The sequence below is a fragment of the Passer domesticus genome, chromosome 19 (genome assembly GCF_036417665.1).
Source record: "Passer domesticus isolate bPasDom1 chromosome 19, bPasDom1.hap1, whole genome shotgun sequence".
In the NCBI taxonomy this organism is placed as follows: domain Eukaryota; kingdom Metazoa; phylum Chordata; class Aves; order Passeriformes; family Passeridae; genus Passer; species Passer domesticus.
The window spans coordinates 4079306-4096540 of NC_087492.1; the positions used below are offsets into that span (position 1 = coordinate 4079306).

Below are 17235 nucleotides of genomic sequence, written 5' to 3' on the forward strand. Positions count from 1 at the left end.
CAGGTTTCTCCCCAGTGCTCCCAAAAATTAGCTTTTGTCTCTTAAAGGAAGGCAGATGATACAGAGAGACATGGCAGCAATCCAAGTGACCCTTCTTCAGATGAGACTTCTCAGTTTCATAGTATTGTTATTTACACTGCACCATAAATGTACATAGTTTTTCACACTTCAAAGGCAAACTTCCTGACTTCAGACAGCAACAATGCAAGGCAAGGACTAGACAAGAAGCTTTGTTTAATTCAGCACCAAAGCAAGGGCTCATTCTCCACAGCAGGAGAAGAGGCAGCACCTTGCAGGAAGGATGGCTCCAAATAAGACCCCAGATTTCCTCTGTTAGAGATTTCAGCAGCACAGGAGGGTGGTGGAGGAAAAGACCTCTGAGTCTCTCTGATAATAATAATCAACTTGGACATGAAGCCAAATGATATAAATCAGAATAATGTGCACCACAGCACTCACAGATGACTGATGAAAATGCTGATTTTGAATATATTTGTACTATCAAGCACAGCCTACCAGAACATGGATTAATGAAGAACTAGGGCTCTGCCTTTTGTAAAAAGGTTTTTCAGTCATGTTTTAATTCTGCTGTTCATTAAAGAGATTCCCAGAACTCCCTGTCAGTCTTTATTTCAACTGGCTATGATAAGCTTGAACCAATACTATTTTTACTTTTCTTTCTGCTTGAGAGGATCCTCTCACTGTTAGTACCCGTAAAGTTGGGGGGGGTGATTATTTTTGTTGTTTGAGACAAAAAAGTTAGAATAAAATTCTGACTGCTAGATCTTTACTGACTAAAGACAATCTCTGAAACATTCAACTGTGTGAAGAACTGCCAATAAAGCAGGGAAGCAAAATACTACAGTAAAGCAGAAGGAACCCAGCTCTAACAAAAGAGAGTGGGTTATTCTTCTGCTCCATCTGCAGTGTTCCAGTGTAGTAGGTTTCCTGTGTCAAGCAAAAGCTATTATTACACTGCAGAGCAGGGAGTAGGGTAAGGATAATACCAAAAATGATTCAGAGGTGCCAGACTTGCAGTTTCTAAGAAACTAAAACCATGAGGTGAACCAGCAAAATTCGTATCAATTATAAAAGGAAAAAAAAATAAAAGGAACTTTCTGCTATGAAGGATGCTACAGAAACAAAGAGACAGGAGTAAGATGAATATATTATCACCCATTGGTGGGATCACTGCTAAAAGGGAAGGAAGATGGGTACAACTATCAGTGAAACATGAAACTATTTTAAATAAGGTAGGGGAGATTTCAGGATTATATGGATTTTCTGTTGGGTAATTACCCCCACATTTATTTATCAACCACATTTTTGGGTGCAGGCTGTATGCCATGAAAGCTGCCTGCAGAGAGGATGCCTGGCATCAGAAAACCCAAGCAAACAACACCTGACAGAGTGTGCTGAACACCTACAGTCCTAGAGAGGGAGAACTGTCCTGGCTGACACCCCAGAAATATTAAAATCACAGAGCTGCATTTGCTTTTTTAGTTTCTCTGTGATCTTGGATAGTTGAAAAACAGCTCCCACACAAAAGCCAGGAGGATGTGCAAGGCCAGCTCCCTCTAACCACCCAAATGAGCAAGGCTTGTTTCATGGCAGACATGTATGCACATATATCCTGCTTTCCTCCAAAAACTCCACACAAAGGATCAACATCTGAGGACTAGAGTAGCTTCAGCATTGATACAGGCAAAGGATGCACAAAGAAGTGGATATGTCACTGGGTTCAGTAATATCACTTAAAGCAGTTATTAACTACAATCCAATATTATGTTAATCAGAGAAAGTTGAATTGTTTGCAGTAGCAGAATCAAAATTTTGTTAAGTTAAGAAGTTTTGTTTCTAGCTTTACAGAGGAATAAAGTATCCAAGAGAGACTCCCCTATGTTTTAATATTAATTAAATAAGCATGAAGAACTAAATTTCCCTCTCTCTGTTGTCTCTCTGATTTTTTGGGCTTCTGTTTGAAGGATGGGGCACGTTGCATGGAACAATTTCAGCTTCAACATCTCAGAACCATTAGTAGTAAAAAAGACACAACACAAAACTTACAGGTTTAAACTTCCTAACACAGAAACAGCAATGGAGTGTCTTATCAGAAACCCTCTCTTGACAGAAATGAAACCCCTACATGGGCTGGGGTGGTGTGATGCACTGCTTAGACTTGGCTCTATGCAAGTGCCAAATCAGAGGTACTTTCTGACAAAGAAACACAATCCAAATGCCAGCAAGTAATTGCACTCTATAGTGAGTAAATACCGATCTATAATGAACTGGTGATTTAAAATGGTGGGGGGAAAAAGAGAAAGAATGTCTAGAAATTAATGGCCTGCGAGTTGCAATTGCTTTGGAGATGGAGCTGGTAATGGGCCATCAGCCCTTACCACAAGGACAAAGTTCAGGCAGGCTACAAACACCCCATGGCAGCTTGCTGCTGGAGTTTGGGAATGCTGTTTGCTTCCAGCTCACAGGCTATCTGCAGCTGCAGTATGGCTTTCCACAGCTGTGTGGTCCACGCATGCCTCTGAAAGATAGTGTTCCAAAAAAATTCCATAATATTTCTTCAATAATATTTCACATAGCAGGAAGACAGATTTGTCACTTCCCTGCCTTGATATTCTTTAACCGAAGTGAGTAAATGAGGTGAACTTAAGGCCACAGGTGAGTATTGTTTCGTTAGAAAACATTTCCTCCCCCAGATCTGTTCCCAGACAGTGGTGGCTCATAGTTTTAAGCAAGGAACAAAATTAAGAAGCTTTTCCTAATTAGTTCATCTGTGCTGCATTAAATTTGTGCTGGAAGGTTCCCAACATGGTCTGCTGCAATTATTAACACTGAATAGGCATCTCATAAAATAGTGACACAAATGGCTTTCTGAAGGAAAATTGGCAGGTTTGGCCACACCTCCTATAATTATAAACGTGAAAAGGTTTTTTGAGGAAAGTGTTTTTTAATGAAGGCCCCACAATATTTGGTTAACACACAGCAAGCAGCACTGAGGTTGCCATGAGGATCCTGTTCATGTCAGGTAAGTATTATGCAGATGGATACTGGGATTCTTGCCTGCAGTAGGAATAGATGTGACAGGACAAATGACAAGAAAAGCACCAACAATCAGGTGTCAAACATAAAGAATGGCTTTAAGGGAGCCTCGGGGTATGCACAAAGGGGAAGAGAACTCAATTTCTCTCAAGGAACAAGAGGTGATAAGGAGATGATCAGACCAAGAGAAGTGGTCTGATCAAGACCAAGTGACTGCCAGTCAGAACTGATGGAGCAGAAGTCCACGTTTCAATTTGCACATAAATCCCTGCTTGCAACATAATGATGCACCTAAAGGGCAAGGACCAAGTTTCCAGGGGTTTTTTTGTATGCAAACATCTTGCAGAGACTGCAAGACTGTGAAAGGACTGAGACCATACAGACACAAGATAACACCTCTGCCCCAAACACCACACACAAAAAAAAGTCATAGTAGTTTCTTTTCCTCATTATGCTCAAAAAAGTCTACACCCACAGTTTAAAAAGAAACACAGCTAAAGTTCACAAGTCACGGTGCTACTTACAAAATAAACTGCTCCGAAGCTTCCATGGCCAATCTCTCGGAGATCTGTGAAGAGCTTTTCTGGATCTTCTTTGAAGAAGAGCTCTGCAATTTCGGGGTCCTTCAGGCTGCCCGCTCGGCTGGTTGATGGCATCCTGCTGGGCAGTCAGCCGACCGACTATCTGGGTTTAAAGTGCTGCTTCAACCCTTGGCTCATCTGTATGAATGGAGCCTCTTCAGCATGGATTACTGCAAGGAAAAGATTGCAGTCCTTCACTGATTATCCTCTGCTCAAAGAGCCCCAAACAAGCCACAGCAAAGCAGCTTCCACTTCCTCCAGAGCAAGCAGCCCTGGTGCGTGAAGCAACACACCCTGTGTGCTGGGATAATGTCACAGCCCCACTGTGACACCAGTCAAGCACTTCATCTAGGACAGAAACCAAAATCAAAACACAAAATGAGGCGCATTCCATGCTCCAGCATCTGCTCGATCACCTGCAGAGCAGTCAGAGAATCTCTGACCTACAGCGACAACCAGTTCATCACCGGTGAGTCCACATTACCCTGACACCCTCCCTCTGAAGAGTTACACCCACTGTCCTAAAAAAATTGTTTGGATTTTGTGATATCTACCACAAAGTGCCTGTTCCTCAGAGGTTTACTTGCCATCCCTTTCTTCAGAGAAACAGCTTCCAGGACAGGAGACACCCGATTCCACACCCGCTGCTCCTCCTTCTGCTCTGCTTCAGCAGAGGCACACACACTGAAACTGTGATTGGCACATGAGACAATGGACAATAGGCCATTGGCAAACACTTTCTTCAGAGGAACTTGCAACTTCAGACACAACTGGGAATGTATAAAATTCTTTCTGTCTGCACCATGAGTTCACTTTCATTTACTACAAGCTTTGTGTCTTGGAATCTATCCAAAATAAAAGTATACTGTTAAGTTGTGCTAAAATCTTACTATATCTTTATAACACGTGATGCCAAAAAAACACTACAAATAAAAAGCCCTTTTATTTTCCTCTTAAAGGGAGGTATTAGGATTTCCTATCAAGTCCCTGAAAATTATCACTAATAAAAACAATTCTGTCACTGGCAAACAGTTAATCACACATCTCGCTTCTTTCCAAAAAAATCTGTCTGGGCAAGATTTGTGCTTTTTTTATTTCCATTTGATATCTCAATTTTATTTTTTTTTTAAGTTGGAGGTTTATTTCCATTATGAAATTGTGAAAGACAACAAGCCTGAGTTTAAACAACACATCAGAAGGCCCTGTCCACTTCTCCTCCCTTTCTGGACACTACAAACTCCACCTTTTTCCAAGCCTCTAGACCATCAATGAATCATTTGTTTTCCAGTCCCTGCAGAGCAGTTCCTGCAAGGATGGAAAAAGACATATTCCTGCATGTTTGTGCTCAGAGGTTCTCTTCTCTGGAGAGTTGCAGCATGTGCAAGTCCCACAGCCTGCCTGCTCTTGTTAGAGACCTCCCAAACACAACTGAGATGTACCTGGCTGTAAACTCCACAGGAGTCTCCAGTTTTTCTGAGGAAGACATGCAAGGGAGAGAGAAAGCACAGAAGGGAAGCAAAATCCAGTATTTTCCTCCAAGCAGTCAGCATTCAGAGATTTATAATGCAACCCAGAATGTGTTTCCACGATAGCCTGCTCTCGGGGGATAAGGAAAAGCTGACACTGAAATCCCAGTGGTGGACCAAGCAGAAGAACATATACACACATACAGAAAATATGCAGCTGCTCACAGCTCTGCCACACTGCACTGCTGAGCACTCACACATTTCCTCTGATGCAGGATCACTGCAGGAGCCTTGGAAGAGCCAGCATCTGCACACAGCTGCCAGGGAGGCCGAGTGGGATGCACAGGAACGGGACTGTGATATCCCCACCTTCCCTTGCGTAACACCCTAACTAATACCGTGTGGGAAGGGAAATAATTAGCTCTAGCTCAGCCCATACCTGAAGCACACTACATTTATGAAAGCTGGAGGAAAAGTGGGGTTTTGTTATTTTCCCTTCTTTTTCACATATCAACAATATTCCACTTGATTCCAGCTCTAGCAAGCCACATAACACTGAAAGACAACTGTTTCACATTTACAGCCCCCAACAAAACAATAGACAAAAAGCATGTCAGAAAAGCAAGAGAAAGGAGCTGGGGGAAGGGAGCTGATAACCAGAGCACACTCAGTATTATTGAAGGAATGTTTCTTGGATCGACGGTAATGATGTCATGTTCCATCTTTTAAGAAGCATCAGATTCTTACAAAAAGGACATTGTTGTTCAAAAGCAACTGCTGCAATCCCAGAATGCCCTTTTCCCTACATCTGTTAGTCAGAGGGGCTAGGCTTGGATAAACCTGCTAATATGGCCAAAAGTCACATGTCCCCGTGAGCGAGCGTGCGTGTGAGAGCCCGCGAGGGGAAAACCCTGAGATGGATTACAGCCTTCTCCCCCTCCCCAGCGACCCCCCATGCCAAACCAGCCACCAGACTCGCTCTTGGCGTCCTTTCTGAGCATGCCTCTGAAATGTCATCAACAGGAACATTTCTTCCTGCAGCTGAAACTCCTACCAGGCCCATTGACAACACACACAGGCGTGGGATGGGACAGAGCAGAACTCCTCACCTACCGTGATACACCTTAAAATACACTTTTCCCCCTTTATTCTTGAGAACATCAAGGAAAATTTCATTATCTTTATCCTTGGAAATAATTGCTGCTTTGAAGTGCATGAGAAAAAAAACTATTAAGTATTAAAATCTATTTAACAGAACAGTCGCAAACGTGTACATGACACTGTGCTTATCATTTGATCTCCTCAGATGGAGCAGTAAAAATGCATTAATGTAAATTCCATCCATAAGAAAGCTTTACACAGTCTCGCTTAATGAAGTGCTCCCATTTTTATGGATGCTACAATATTAAATTCCCTCTTCTTTTTACTCAGACAACAGGCACTGCCTGCCAAAGCCCAGCAGTGCCAGCAGCAGAGCTCTGCCTCCTGCCTTGCAGTAATGACACCTGAATGCTGTGGGGAAATGGAAAGCAGGAGAAGTGGCACACAAAGCAGCCATTGCATTATTTTAAGTGTATTAAAAATACAGGCGAGACTTAGGATTAATACAAAAAAAATCAGCCCTACAACTAAACTGCCCTGAAAATTAAATCACATACCAGTAGGCAGCCGGTTTTCTGAAGTACAGTCAAGTTGCACTTGGGTATTTTACATTCTTCCACCAGTGAAGTCTATTCACTACAGGATTTTTTGATTGGTGCAGCTATACTGTTAAATACAATTGTTCCCAGTGGATGGGACTGATCATCTCACTTTAGATCAGATCAGGTGGCTGGATCCTGGCTCTGGCCAAGGGACAGGCACTGCAAACAGGATATGGCACCCTCCGACTTTGTGTGACTACCTGCATGCCACCTTGCAGGCTGCTAAAATTAGAAAAAATAAACCCACATTTTTCCCTAAGTGCCACTCATACGAAAAGAAAATATTGCACTGCATAAACACAACTACCAGGACTTCACTCCTAACCAATCGGGTGGTGTAGGAACACGAGAAAGATTCAAAGCAAACCAGGGAATGACCAAGGCACAGGACTGGCCCAGCTCTATTTCCACATAGTCTGAACTCACTACACTTAGTGGTTACCATTACTGGTGTAAATGACACTGACTACAGGCCAAAATGTTTTATCAAATTACTTTCATCTGAACAACTATCAGTTAGCAGAAACCGCATGCACACATCCACAAAAGTCTATGAATCGATAAGATGTTACATCCCTGTAATTATGGCTATATTAAAGGTACACACACACACCCCTTGAACCTCTGACACAAGAAAACTGAAGATGAGGACGGGATAAGACCTGTTCTCTTTGGAGTTTTCTGCCTCCTGCCATGTCATCTCAAGCTCAAGTTAAGACCCACCCCTGTGACTAACATCCCCTGGGATGCTGCAGAGTAGAACAAGCAAAGCTCAAAATGGTCAGTTGCCATAATTAAAGCGCATATTTCAGTCCTATGCTACACAGACCTCAGAGAAATTAAAATTTGTCCACACTGCACTAAACTCTCTGACAGCTGTCAGTGTCACAGATAACCATTTTCAGGTAATACACACCAATGCACAAAGAGAATGTGCTCGGCCTTCCCTGCAGAAGAGAAGGCAATCACACACTAAGACTATCACCTGTCCATATTATTTCTCAAGTTCCCATTCAGACCAACTCAGTGAATGACAGTGACTAGAAGGTACTTGGTTACACTAACCATGAGATACAGTAAAGCATTTTTAGTTCCTTGAGAGGGTTCAAAAGTTTGCAGAAACCGAATTTCACCACACGCTTGCTTCTAGATGATTAGCACCAAAGAGCAGCACGCTTTATCCCAACAAATGACATTTGAAGGAACTAACACATCCAAGAAGAATATGAGAACCAGAGCTAAACAAATACCATGTGAGCACAAAATGGAAACAACAAACAGATTTCTGCATCCATCATCCCGTGTCTCCCCATTTCACTGGGAACAAGAGCCACACAGATTTCCACAATGGCTGCAGAGGCCAACAGGAAAGCTGTCCTCTATTACTGAACTATAAACAAAGTTATTTACAATTTGAGACATAAATCTTGTTTTATGTTATAGTCATCTGGTATCCCATACACTTAGCACAGTAACATCTATAAAAACTTCTCTTTGCCGTCAAACATAGCTACACTGTGTTTTTCCCTCACAGAATATATATGACACTTTAAAAACAAACAAACCAAGCAGGAGACCAGTTACAGCCCCTATGATCTTCACAGCTGACAATAACAGCAAAGACTAAAAAGTGAATATTCAACACAAAAAACTACTGGTTCTTTGCAGATCTTCTTACTCAAAGTAATAAAACAATCAACAAAAACACCCCTCACACCACTAAAAAACAACTCCCTACCACAACATAACTTTAGAAGCTGATATTTAATTTTTTCTTAAATAATCTGCACTGCTGGTGGTGCAAACAGTTGCTAAATCTTTGTGTAATTTTCTCTGGCATGATCAAGCATCAAATAAGATGGAGAATGAGTGTCATCATAGAACTATCAAAAATGGGAAAAGGGATTTTCTGTTACTTGCATGTGGGTCAGATCCAGGGAGTGTATGAAGCTGAGATTAAATTATCCTCTCAACACACTATTAAAAATTTCCTGAATGGGTTCCAGCTGACACTGAAAATTTCCACAACTATCCTAAATATGATAAACTGAAACTATTGAAAGAACTGACTTTCAATTTTTTTTTTCTTTTACTTGCAATTACGCCTGAAATAACAGCTAGATGGTAAGAATGCTTAAAGAATGATTAGATTATAAGAATGCTTAAAATAATGAATTTTAAAAGTTTCTCTGCAATATTGAATACTTGACCTGAAAGCACAAATTCTTTTGGAAGCAGCAGACAAATCATTCCCCATTTCTATAAACTCAGAATAAAAGCTTGCAAGATAAAAAAAGATTAAAGCAGTCTAGGAAAAGTAAGAATTTAACCTGGAATGGGAAGTGGAAGAGCTGTATAGTTCATGGGAACACAGCAGAAAAGATGATGAAGGTCCAGCATCAGAAGACTTGAACAACCATCAGGCAGTGCTGATATATGTGACTTTAGGAATGATGCCACTTACCCTAGACTTAATTTTTATTGTCTGCATTTAAATCAGCCTTTAAAATTTTAGCCTGACAAATTCTATGCATAGAGTTACCTTACCCAGAACGATAAAGGGCAGGAATTATCCACTAGAGGTCCTATCACTTTATTTACTGTTCCCAAAAGCCAGGTGCCAGCCAGTGGTGGGGCCTCTCCACAAGGGCACAGACAGAAGGAGTTCTGTTGGCTCCTCTGAAATTCAGGGAATCTACAGCCAGTGTGATACTGTCAGAGCCAAGACTGTGCCCATCCTTCTGCACAGCTCAGCAAACACAGAGGGACTCACGTCCATCAGGTCCCTCATGGTTCCTGGGAAAGCACATTCCTGATCACTGCACCACACTCCTCCTTCAGCAAGCTTGTCAAAACCATACACACTGGTTTTTATTGCTTTGCATTTTTTCAAACCTCTTTTAACCCAGGCTCTGCTCCACCCAGTCAGCCTTTTTTTTTTCCTGTTCTGACAAAAGCAGAGTGATTCTCAAGGGCCTTGACATGCTCTGAACACATGGAAGAGGAGTTACTCTGCTCACAGCAGAAGGTGGCTGTTTCCTTGAATAGTTAAAAATCAGCTTCCTGTCCACCCTCAGTGACCCCAGGCAGATGGCATCAAGACAGATGTGTTCCAGTGACTGTCACAATGGAAGGTCCATCAGCACCTCAAACCTCTCAGAACAGACAGGAATTGCAATGCCCTGACTCATGCAAAACCCCATATCCCAGACTCTTGTGCACTTGGCTAAGCCTCTCCCACCAAGCTAACAACATGTTATTTTTTTCTCCTCCTAGTTCTGCAATTTGGAATTCTTCCTAGAGTGACAATTAAGGAAAAAAAAAAACCAACAAAACAAAAAAAAACCTCCCAGAAATGAAACAAGAAAAGGTTGGAGAAGCAGCAAGGGGCATTTAACTTCTCCCATGCCCTGCAAAGGGGACAAAGGGCACTCAGGAACACCCCCCCTTGGGATTCTGCTAACTTACTTTTACCATTTAGTCGTGAGCTGCAGCTCAAACAAAAAAATGCTGACAAAGTAATGAACTTGCCTTTCTCTTAATATCATTCTTTTCAGTACATTTGTTCTCCACACTGGATCCACCAGGGCTGTCAGTCATTAAGGAAAAGGGAGGTGCAGATGAATGGCATTCTACACGAAACTGTTAGAAAAATATCCAAAAAGCTGTCACCAAACTGATCATCCTAAAATAATGCCAACTACAAGCAGAACAAAACCACCTGGAATGGGATGAGCAAAGTGGATTGTAGAAGGTACCTGTGGAGCATGGGAAGCACCACTGAGATTCTTTTTCCACATTACTTTTCACACCAAGCTCATGTACATGAGATTCTCCTTTGCTTTCTGCCAGTCTCCAGGGGAAGGGAAAAGACAGAATCATTTCATCTCCAGGTGAGGAGACCCTTCTGCTGCCAAAGCCTGAAGCAGGTGAGATCTTAGAGCCATGCTGGACACTTCCATCACTTGCCTTACAGCAGCAAGGGCATTTCACATGGTCTCTATCCCCACGTACACCTCTGTTCTGCTTCCAGCACAGGAACAGAGAACCTTCTCCACAGGAGTCCAGCAAAGAACAGGCATGAAATGCTGTCCCCTTCATCTTTCACATCCCCTCACCTAGGTATTTCTAGAAGGAATAGATTAGAAGGATAAGATGAATCTGCACCTGGATATTACAGTGAATTCTTGCAATTTTTTGTCTGTGTGAGCATCTATGCTCAAACAGGCTTTTCTTCCCCACTCAGTCCTTCTTTCTTCATCTGACAAGGAACAAGCCTACCATTCCTATAAGATTCCCTTTTCAATTTATTTTTGAAAGATTTCTGAGGAATAGTTCTATCCTGAAAAAACCTCTTTGCAGGTTTTTTTTTTTCTTTCTCTCTCTGCTTTTCTACCTCTGTTTTTTTCTTTCATTATACTTTTTCACAGAATAGCCTCAGGAAGACACTTTTATGTTGGAGCACTGCTTGCATTTCTCTTATACATGTACTTGTAGACTCTGTGCCTTACTTTGATTTCCTCTCAAGATTCTGACACTAAAATGTCCATCATCAACTCTTGAATTACTTACCCCAGCACACTTTCTGATCCAGCTGAGCTGTTCTGCTTGGGTGTTTACTTTCCAGGAATGTCACTAACAAAAGGGTCAGAAAGTTGTATTTCCCAAACCTTCTCTGACAAGCACAGGATCTGTGTTTCTGGGCTGAGTGTAAATATTTATTTTTAATTATTTCTACAATCTTTCAAGTTTTCTAAGAACTTAAAAATAACTAACTGGGTAAGTGTGTTCTTGCATTAAAGACAAGATATTCTGAACAAACAAATCTCTTTTGACAGGTTTCCTATGTCAGTTATAAGCAAACACAAACATTCCTAACACTACCTATACGCCTGAAAATACTAGTTTTGTTAAATGACAATTTTACAATGTCACTCACACCAAATCTACAACTGACTCTACCACTTAAACAACATATATAAAAGACAATACTGACGCAGTTGAGAAAAATAAAAGCAAATCTTGCTTTTTTAACCCCTACTATTTAAAGCAGAATATCCCATAAGATCAAGAAGTGCTCACCATTCCTTGACATGTTCAACACTAACATCTCCTGGATGTCTTTGCTTGTGATAGCTCTGCTACATTTATTAAGAAGGTCAGCTCTAAATTTAGTGATTCCTTAGGCCAGCAAAGCTATGAGGAAGGCAACTGGAAAAAATGAAATCTTCTGTTCCCCTTCTTTTGCAATTCAGTAAGTCCACAGTCACTGCCAACTCTTTTCCTTTATTAATGTAAAGCATCACATTAATAATCATTCTGTGAGTGCATCACCTACAGCTCTCCATGGCCATGTCTCTCCAACCAAGGAGCACAAGTTATAAGGGACCCAGTGTGGGAGATGCTGTGCTGGCAGCACACTGGCCAGGAAGAGGTTAGCAAGAGGCCAGTTGATGAGAGTCAATTAAGTCTAGAGGCAAAAATACTGGGAAACTCCAGCTGTCCATAAAAAAAATTAGTCAGATATCCTAATGGGACTTGAGTTTAAAGAAACCTCTTCTTGACCCCTAAGCAATTCTGTCCCAGAACAATAAATAGAGTAAACGTAAGCAAATTAGCTATTTTGGATTCAGCATAAATAACTCAGAAATAAGCTACTAAAGCTCACAACATAGATAATTACCCTTGAGAAAAGAAGTAATTAAAAAGTGGCAGTATCACCATAGTTTTTGAAAAGAGGCCTGAAAGAAAGCAATTCAAAGTCTTTCTGGTCAATCAGTAAAAAAAAATAAAAAAGAAAAAATGTTTAAATTGAGCTTGCAAATGAATTCCCTGGAGTGCAGAACACTCCCACTCCTGCAAGAAGCTGTGTCCAACCCTCCAGTCCACAGGTCAGATTCTTATTTGAACAAGTATAAACCTGGCAAAACTGATGGCAGTAGGAAGAAATTGAGGACGAAAATAAAGCCAAACACAAACAGAAAAATCCAGGAGAACTCTGTGAGATTCTGCAGGAACAATCTTACAAACCAACAGCAAGAAGCCTCAGGCAGTCACCCAGTCTGACAAAAAGCCACACAGGAGAACAAGGAAAGAGGAGAGAAAGTAAATAACCTGCACAAAGAAGATAACTGGGTACAAGGTAAGGTGCTGTCACAGACCAAGACAGCTGGTCCTTCCACAAACACTTAAACATTACTGACCTATGGGGATGGGTAAGCAGCTGCCCTGAAGTCTGACGTAGCTCCAGAGTGACGTACAGCTTTTGTCACAGCTGCTGTCCCCTTGCAGCAGCTGCTGCTGCTCCAGAAGCTCCCAACAACGGCTGCAACCAAACTGAACAGAAGAATTAACTGAACTATTAATTAGTGGGAGCAACATGCTAATCACTTGGTGACTGTGCTGCACTAAGAAGCAGAAAACGAACCATTTATGCACTAGACTACATGTCATTAAAAGAACAGAACAACTCAAAAGGATATTCAAAAAGAAGTGGAAAAAGTACACAAAATTACTGTGAGAATTAGTCATAGGTGGAGAACAGAATCATCACCTCTGAATTGATACAAAACTAAAAAAAGCAAGAGGTCAGATAATAATTACATTACATTTTGAACAAGAGAAAAGGCTCTTGCAACCAGAGTGACCACAGATCATGTGTGAATCCTGCATAATATCTGCACTTAAGATCTGGATGGGAGGGAAAGGTACATGACATGTTTTATTTAGGGCAGCTGACAGCATCAGAAAGTACACAGGAACCTTTAAAAAGAGTATGAATGAGTAACAAGACAGAGATGAAAGGTCAAAAAGTAAAGAACCATAAAGCAAACATCTACTCTTAAACTAAACATAACTCAGGAGCTGAGCCTGCTGCAGAAAACTCAGCAGAAATTATTGCACGATAATGCCAAAGACAATGTCAGACTGGGTTTTTTTTTAAAAAAACAAGATTAATCAATCAGAAAAATAATACAGAATTTCTGACAGTACTTGAAGAAGTCTCTTCCATGGCTGGAGATTATTCTTCATTCACATATAGCAGTAAAATTGAAGTATGGTAAAAAAGCATTAGAAATGGGAAGTTGCAAATACCTAAAAAGACAAACTGAGCTTGAGCAGAAAAGGTGTAAGAGTAGTTAAAAATCATAAATAAGGTCATGATAAGTGCTCAGACTTCAAAAACAAAGGGAGAAGCCATAAACTATAAGAGCAATATGTTTATAACAGAGCAAAGGAATTCAACCAATCAAGGTGTAAACAGCAAAACGAACCTGCAGAAATGACTGTGAGGCATTGAGCCCAAGAAACAGAAACACTGCTTTTTAAACTAGACTTTTACAAGAGTAAGAACACCCACAGCCAGGTCAGGTAAGGTATTCCTGGATGCTCCTGGCACTACTTTTGAAGTTGTCACCACTGCCAGAGACAGCAGATAGGACCAGACAGGCGAGGGACCAGAACCTGGATGACAATTTTTATGCTGCTATTCTTCTAGGGTCAAACAAGCACCATCAAAACACACCTTGCTATGAAAAAGGTCAAATTCTCTTAACACAGGATTTTATAAAATCCAGGATTACTATCATAAATAGAAAAAAGGTTTATTGAAAGCTGCAGGGAAATAAGGAGAGGTTCTAGGAAGGCGCATGTGTGTGATGGCCCTTCAGCACTGGGCACAGGCAGAGAAGCCCTGTCAGAACAGATGACCAGTGAAAGATTATTCTGTTCTTTAGGAATGACCAACCCACTGCAGCACAAAGACACTGGCAGTGCAACAAGGATTTATAGCTCTTACTATGTCTGTAACTTGAAGCACATTCAAAAAGGGGTTCAAACATATTTCAGCTTCAAAAAGATTTAAAACCTTTCATAGCTGTTAAATCTGTGCTACCAGATTATCTGTACCCATAAATGGGGTAGCTTTAATGAGCAATTATGTCACACGTTTCTAGAGCCCGTGAGCACCTCCTTTCCTGCTGGAATTCCCCAAAGTCACAGCAATTTGTTTTACTCCAGCTCAGGTTATTTTTTTTCCAGTCTTCACGTGACTAAGCAGAACCATTTCCTACAAAACATACAACAAGGGGAAGAGGCAAACAGCCAAAACCAAACAAAACCAAAAATTTTAAATCCCCCTTTTTTACTGTTCTGCCTACTAGACGAAATGCCTCTCCACTGGTTTCTGCAAGGTCTGAATCCCTTCTCTTTATGCTTTTCACTTAAAACAAAAAAATAGTTCTCAGTATGTATTAAGATAACAAGCATAACCTTTTAATTTGATGAGTTTTATGCTTTCACGGGGAAAACGCTCATTTCAACTAAAATTTGTGGCTCAGGTATACAGAGTATGGCTCAATGGAATTGTTAAGATCACAGGACTGAAGGTCCAATTAAGTCCTGCTCCTGCTATTTTAAGCAACTTTATAATAGAATCCAATCATCAAATAATAACCAACTCCTCAGAACTTCTTGAAACCACTACTCTGATTACAAGGCTGCTCCAGAACCCCACTCCTATTTTGATTAGGAACCAATTTAAGATTAAGAACTGATTAAGACTGATTTACAGATTTATTACTGTAAGTTTACACTGCCTTACTCTTTTTCCCACACCAGCATTAAAGAGTTCTCTTTTCAATACTGGGAGCTAAGCACAAAGAGATATAGAACACTGTCCCCTTAAGTCTGTTAGCTGAAAAAAGCCAGTTTTGTCTCCCTTTATGACGCAGGAGAGAGCACTGACTTCCCAGACCATGCTAGCAGCCCTTCCTCACATCTGTCCCAAATGAAGCTTTTCTTTTCTTTAAATCCTCCATCACCATTTTCCACATCTGCTTATTTCCTAGATATGTAGCACTAAATTTTAAAAATCACCATGGCATCAAGGGATATATTCAAGTCTTTTGCATTGTTCCATTTCTAACCAATAAGCCATATTTTTCTATTTCATATCTTTATATATAATAATGTATCTTTCTATATTCAGTATGTTATTATATACTTGCTATTGCATGACCATTCACTTTGCACTATTCCATTTAGGTCCCCATACTGCAAATCCTCCAGCTCATTCAGTCCTGCCAGAGACTCCAGTCCTCCTCTGGATTGAAAATGCCTCCTATCTCTGCACAGCAAATTCCATTAACACAGTCCTTTCACATGTACATCAAGACTAAAACACCACTTAAAACCGTCTGACGACTGGACCTTGAAGAGTTAGCAGCAGCTTCCCTCCAGCCCAGTTTCCTCACTAGGACCAAGTCATCCTTACACCATTACACGATGCTTGGCCTTCAGAAATCTCCACCATGCTGCTGTGCCCTGTGGTGTCCTGACCCTGTACTTGCAGTACCCAACCTGGACAGTGCTTGCTCCATCAGCTCTCCAGCAACCATGCCCTGCTGAGGATAATCCTCAGAACCCACCTGTCCCCAGCCATGGGAAACACTGCAGAAATGGTTTTCAAATCAGACATGTGGGTAGAGAAACATACCCTTGCTGCAGATGGAGGAGGAGAAGATCAGAAGTGTGCAAGAACCACAATCCTTTCCACTCCTATGTCAACAGCTGCCCCCATTCCTGCCTGACACTCCCAAGGATGCTCTTGCTCCCTCATCATCTTCCCCAGCTGCTATGGCTGGGCAAGACCTCACCATCACCAAACTGTGGCAATAAACACAGCAGCTTCTGGCACAGACTTTACCAGGCACCAGCACTGCCCCAAATCCACCTAGACAAAGCACCAACAGTGGGGAGGGGAAAATTGGTTGTGTGACACTGGGAATGAGTTCTACATCCAAGGCTCAGCCAGCCCTGGCCTTTGAGCAAGGAGGGAGGCAGGAGGCAGAGCAGAGGGCAGCAGCAGCCTGCTCCCACCCCACATGCTCTGGTCTGTCCAGCCAGCATCTGTCCTGCACTCCAGCAGCTGGGTGGGAACAGAGACCTCCCCATCCTGGCACAGAAGGGAGGTACATGGTCTGTTTACCCAGAATTTTTGGGCATGTTTGCTGAAATTCCAAAACCCCGGAAGATTTGTTGCAGAAGCTCTGATGTCGCTTTCACACAGGAACACACATCCTGGCAGTGGGAAATGAGACTGAAGCAGGAGAAGTTTCTAAGGGCCTGCTTCCCAAATTCTGGTAGTCACAGGTTTGCGTGCTACATTACAGCTGTTCTGATTGCTGACATCTCATCTCTTATGTACTTATATACCCATTACCATAGTAACCAAATTCCTCAGAACATATAATGCAATTTTTGTATCTGGTGTATTAGAACAAAATTATTAAGGTTACAAAGGCAAGCATTCCAAAATTAGAAAGTGTCAGAATTCAGACTGCCATCTCCCTTGCCAACCCATCTTCTTTTGCTGCCTCCCTCCCCATCTCCCAGGCTCCCAAGTCACCTCTCCTGCAAACCCCCAGA

The 17235-nt window shown here is 41.6% G+C and overlaps 1 protein-coding gene across 1 annotated transcript in view; it reads right to left on the reverse strand.

Annotated features, from left to right (window-relative positions):
• Positions 1-17235, reverse strand: part of TAOK1 (TAO kinase 1) — a 69748-nt gene that overhangs the window by 36892 nt on the left and 15621 nt on the right. Inside the window, exon 2 of the mRNA XM_064395069.1 lies at positions 3582-3808. Coding sequence (XP_064251139.1) covers positions 3582-3713 — 132 coding nt within the window. The 5' untranslated portion in view covers positions 3714-3808. The remainder of the gene's footprint in view (positions 1-3581; positions 3809-17235) is intronic.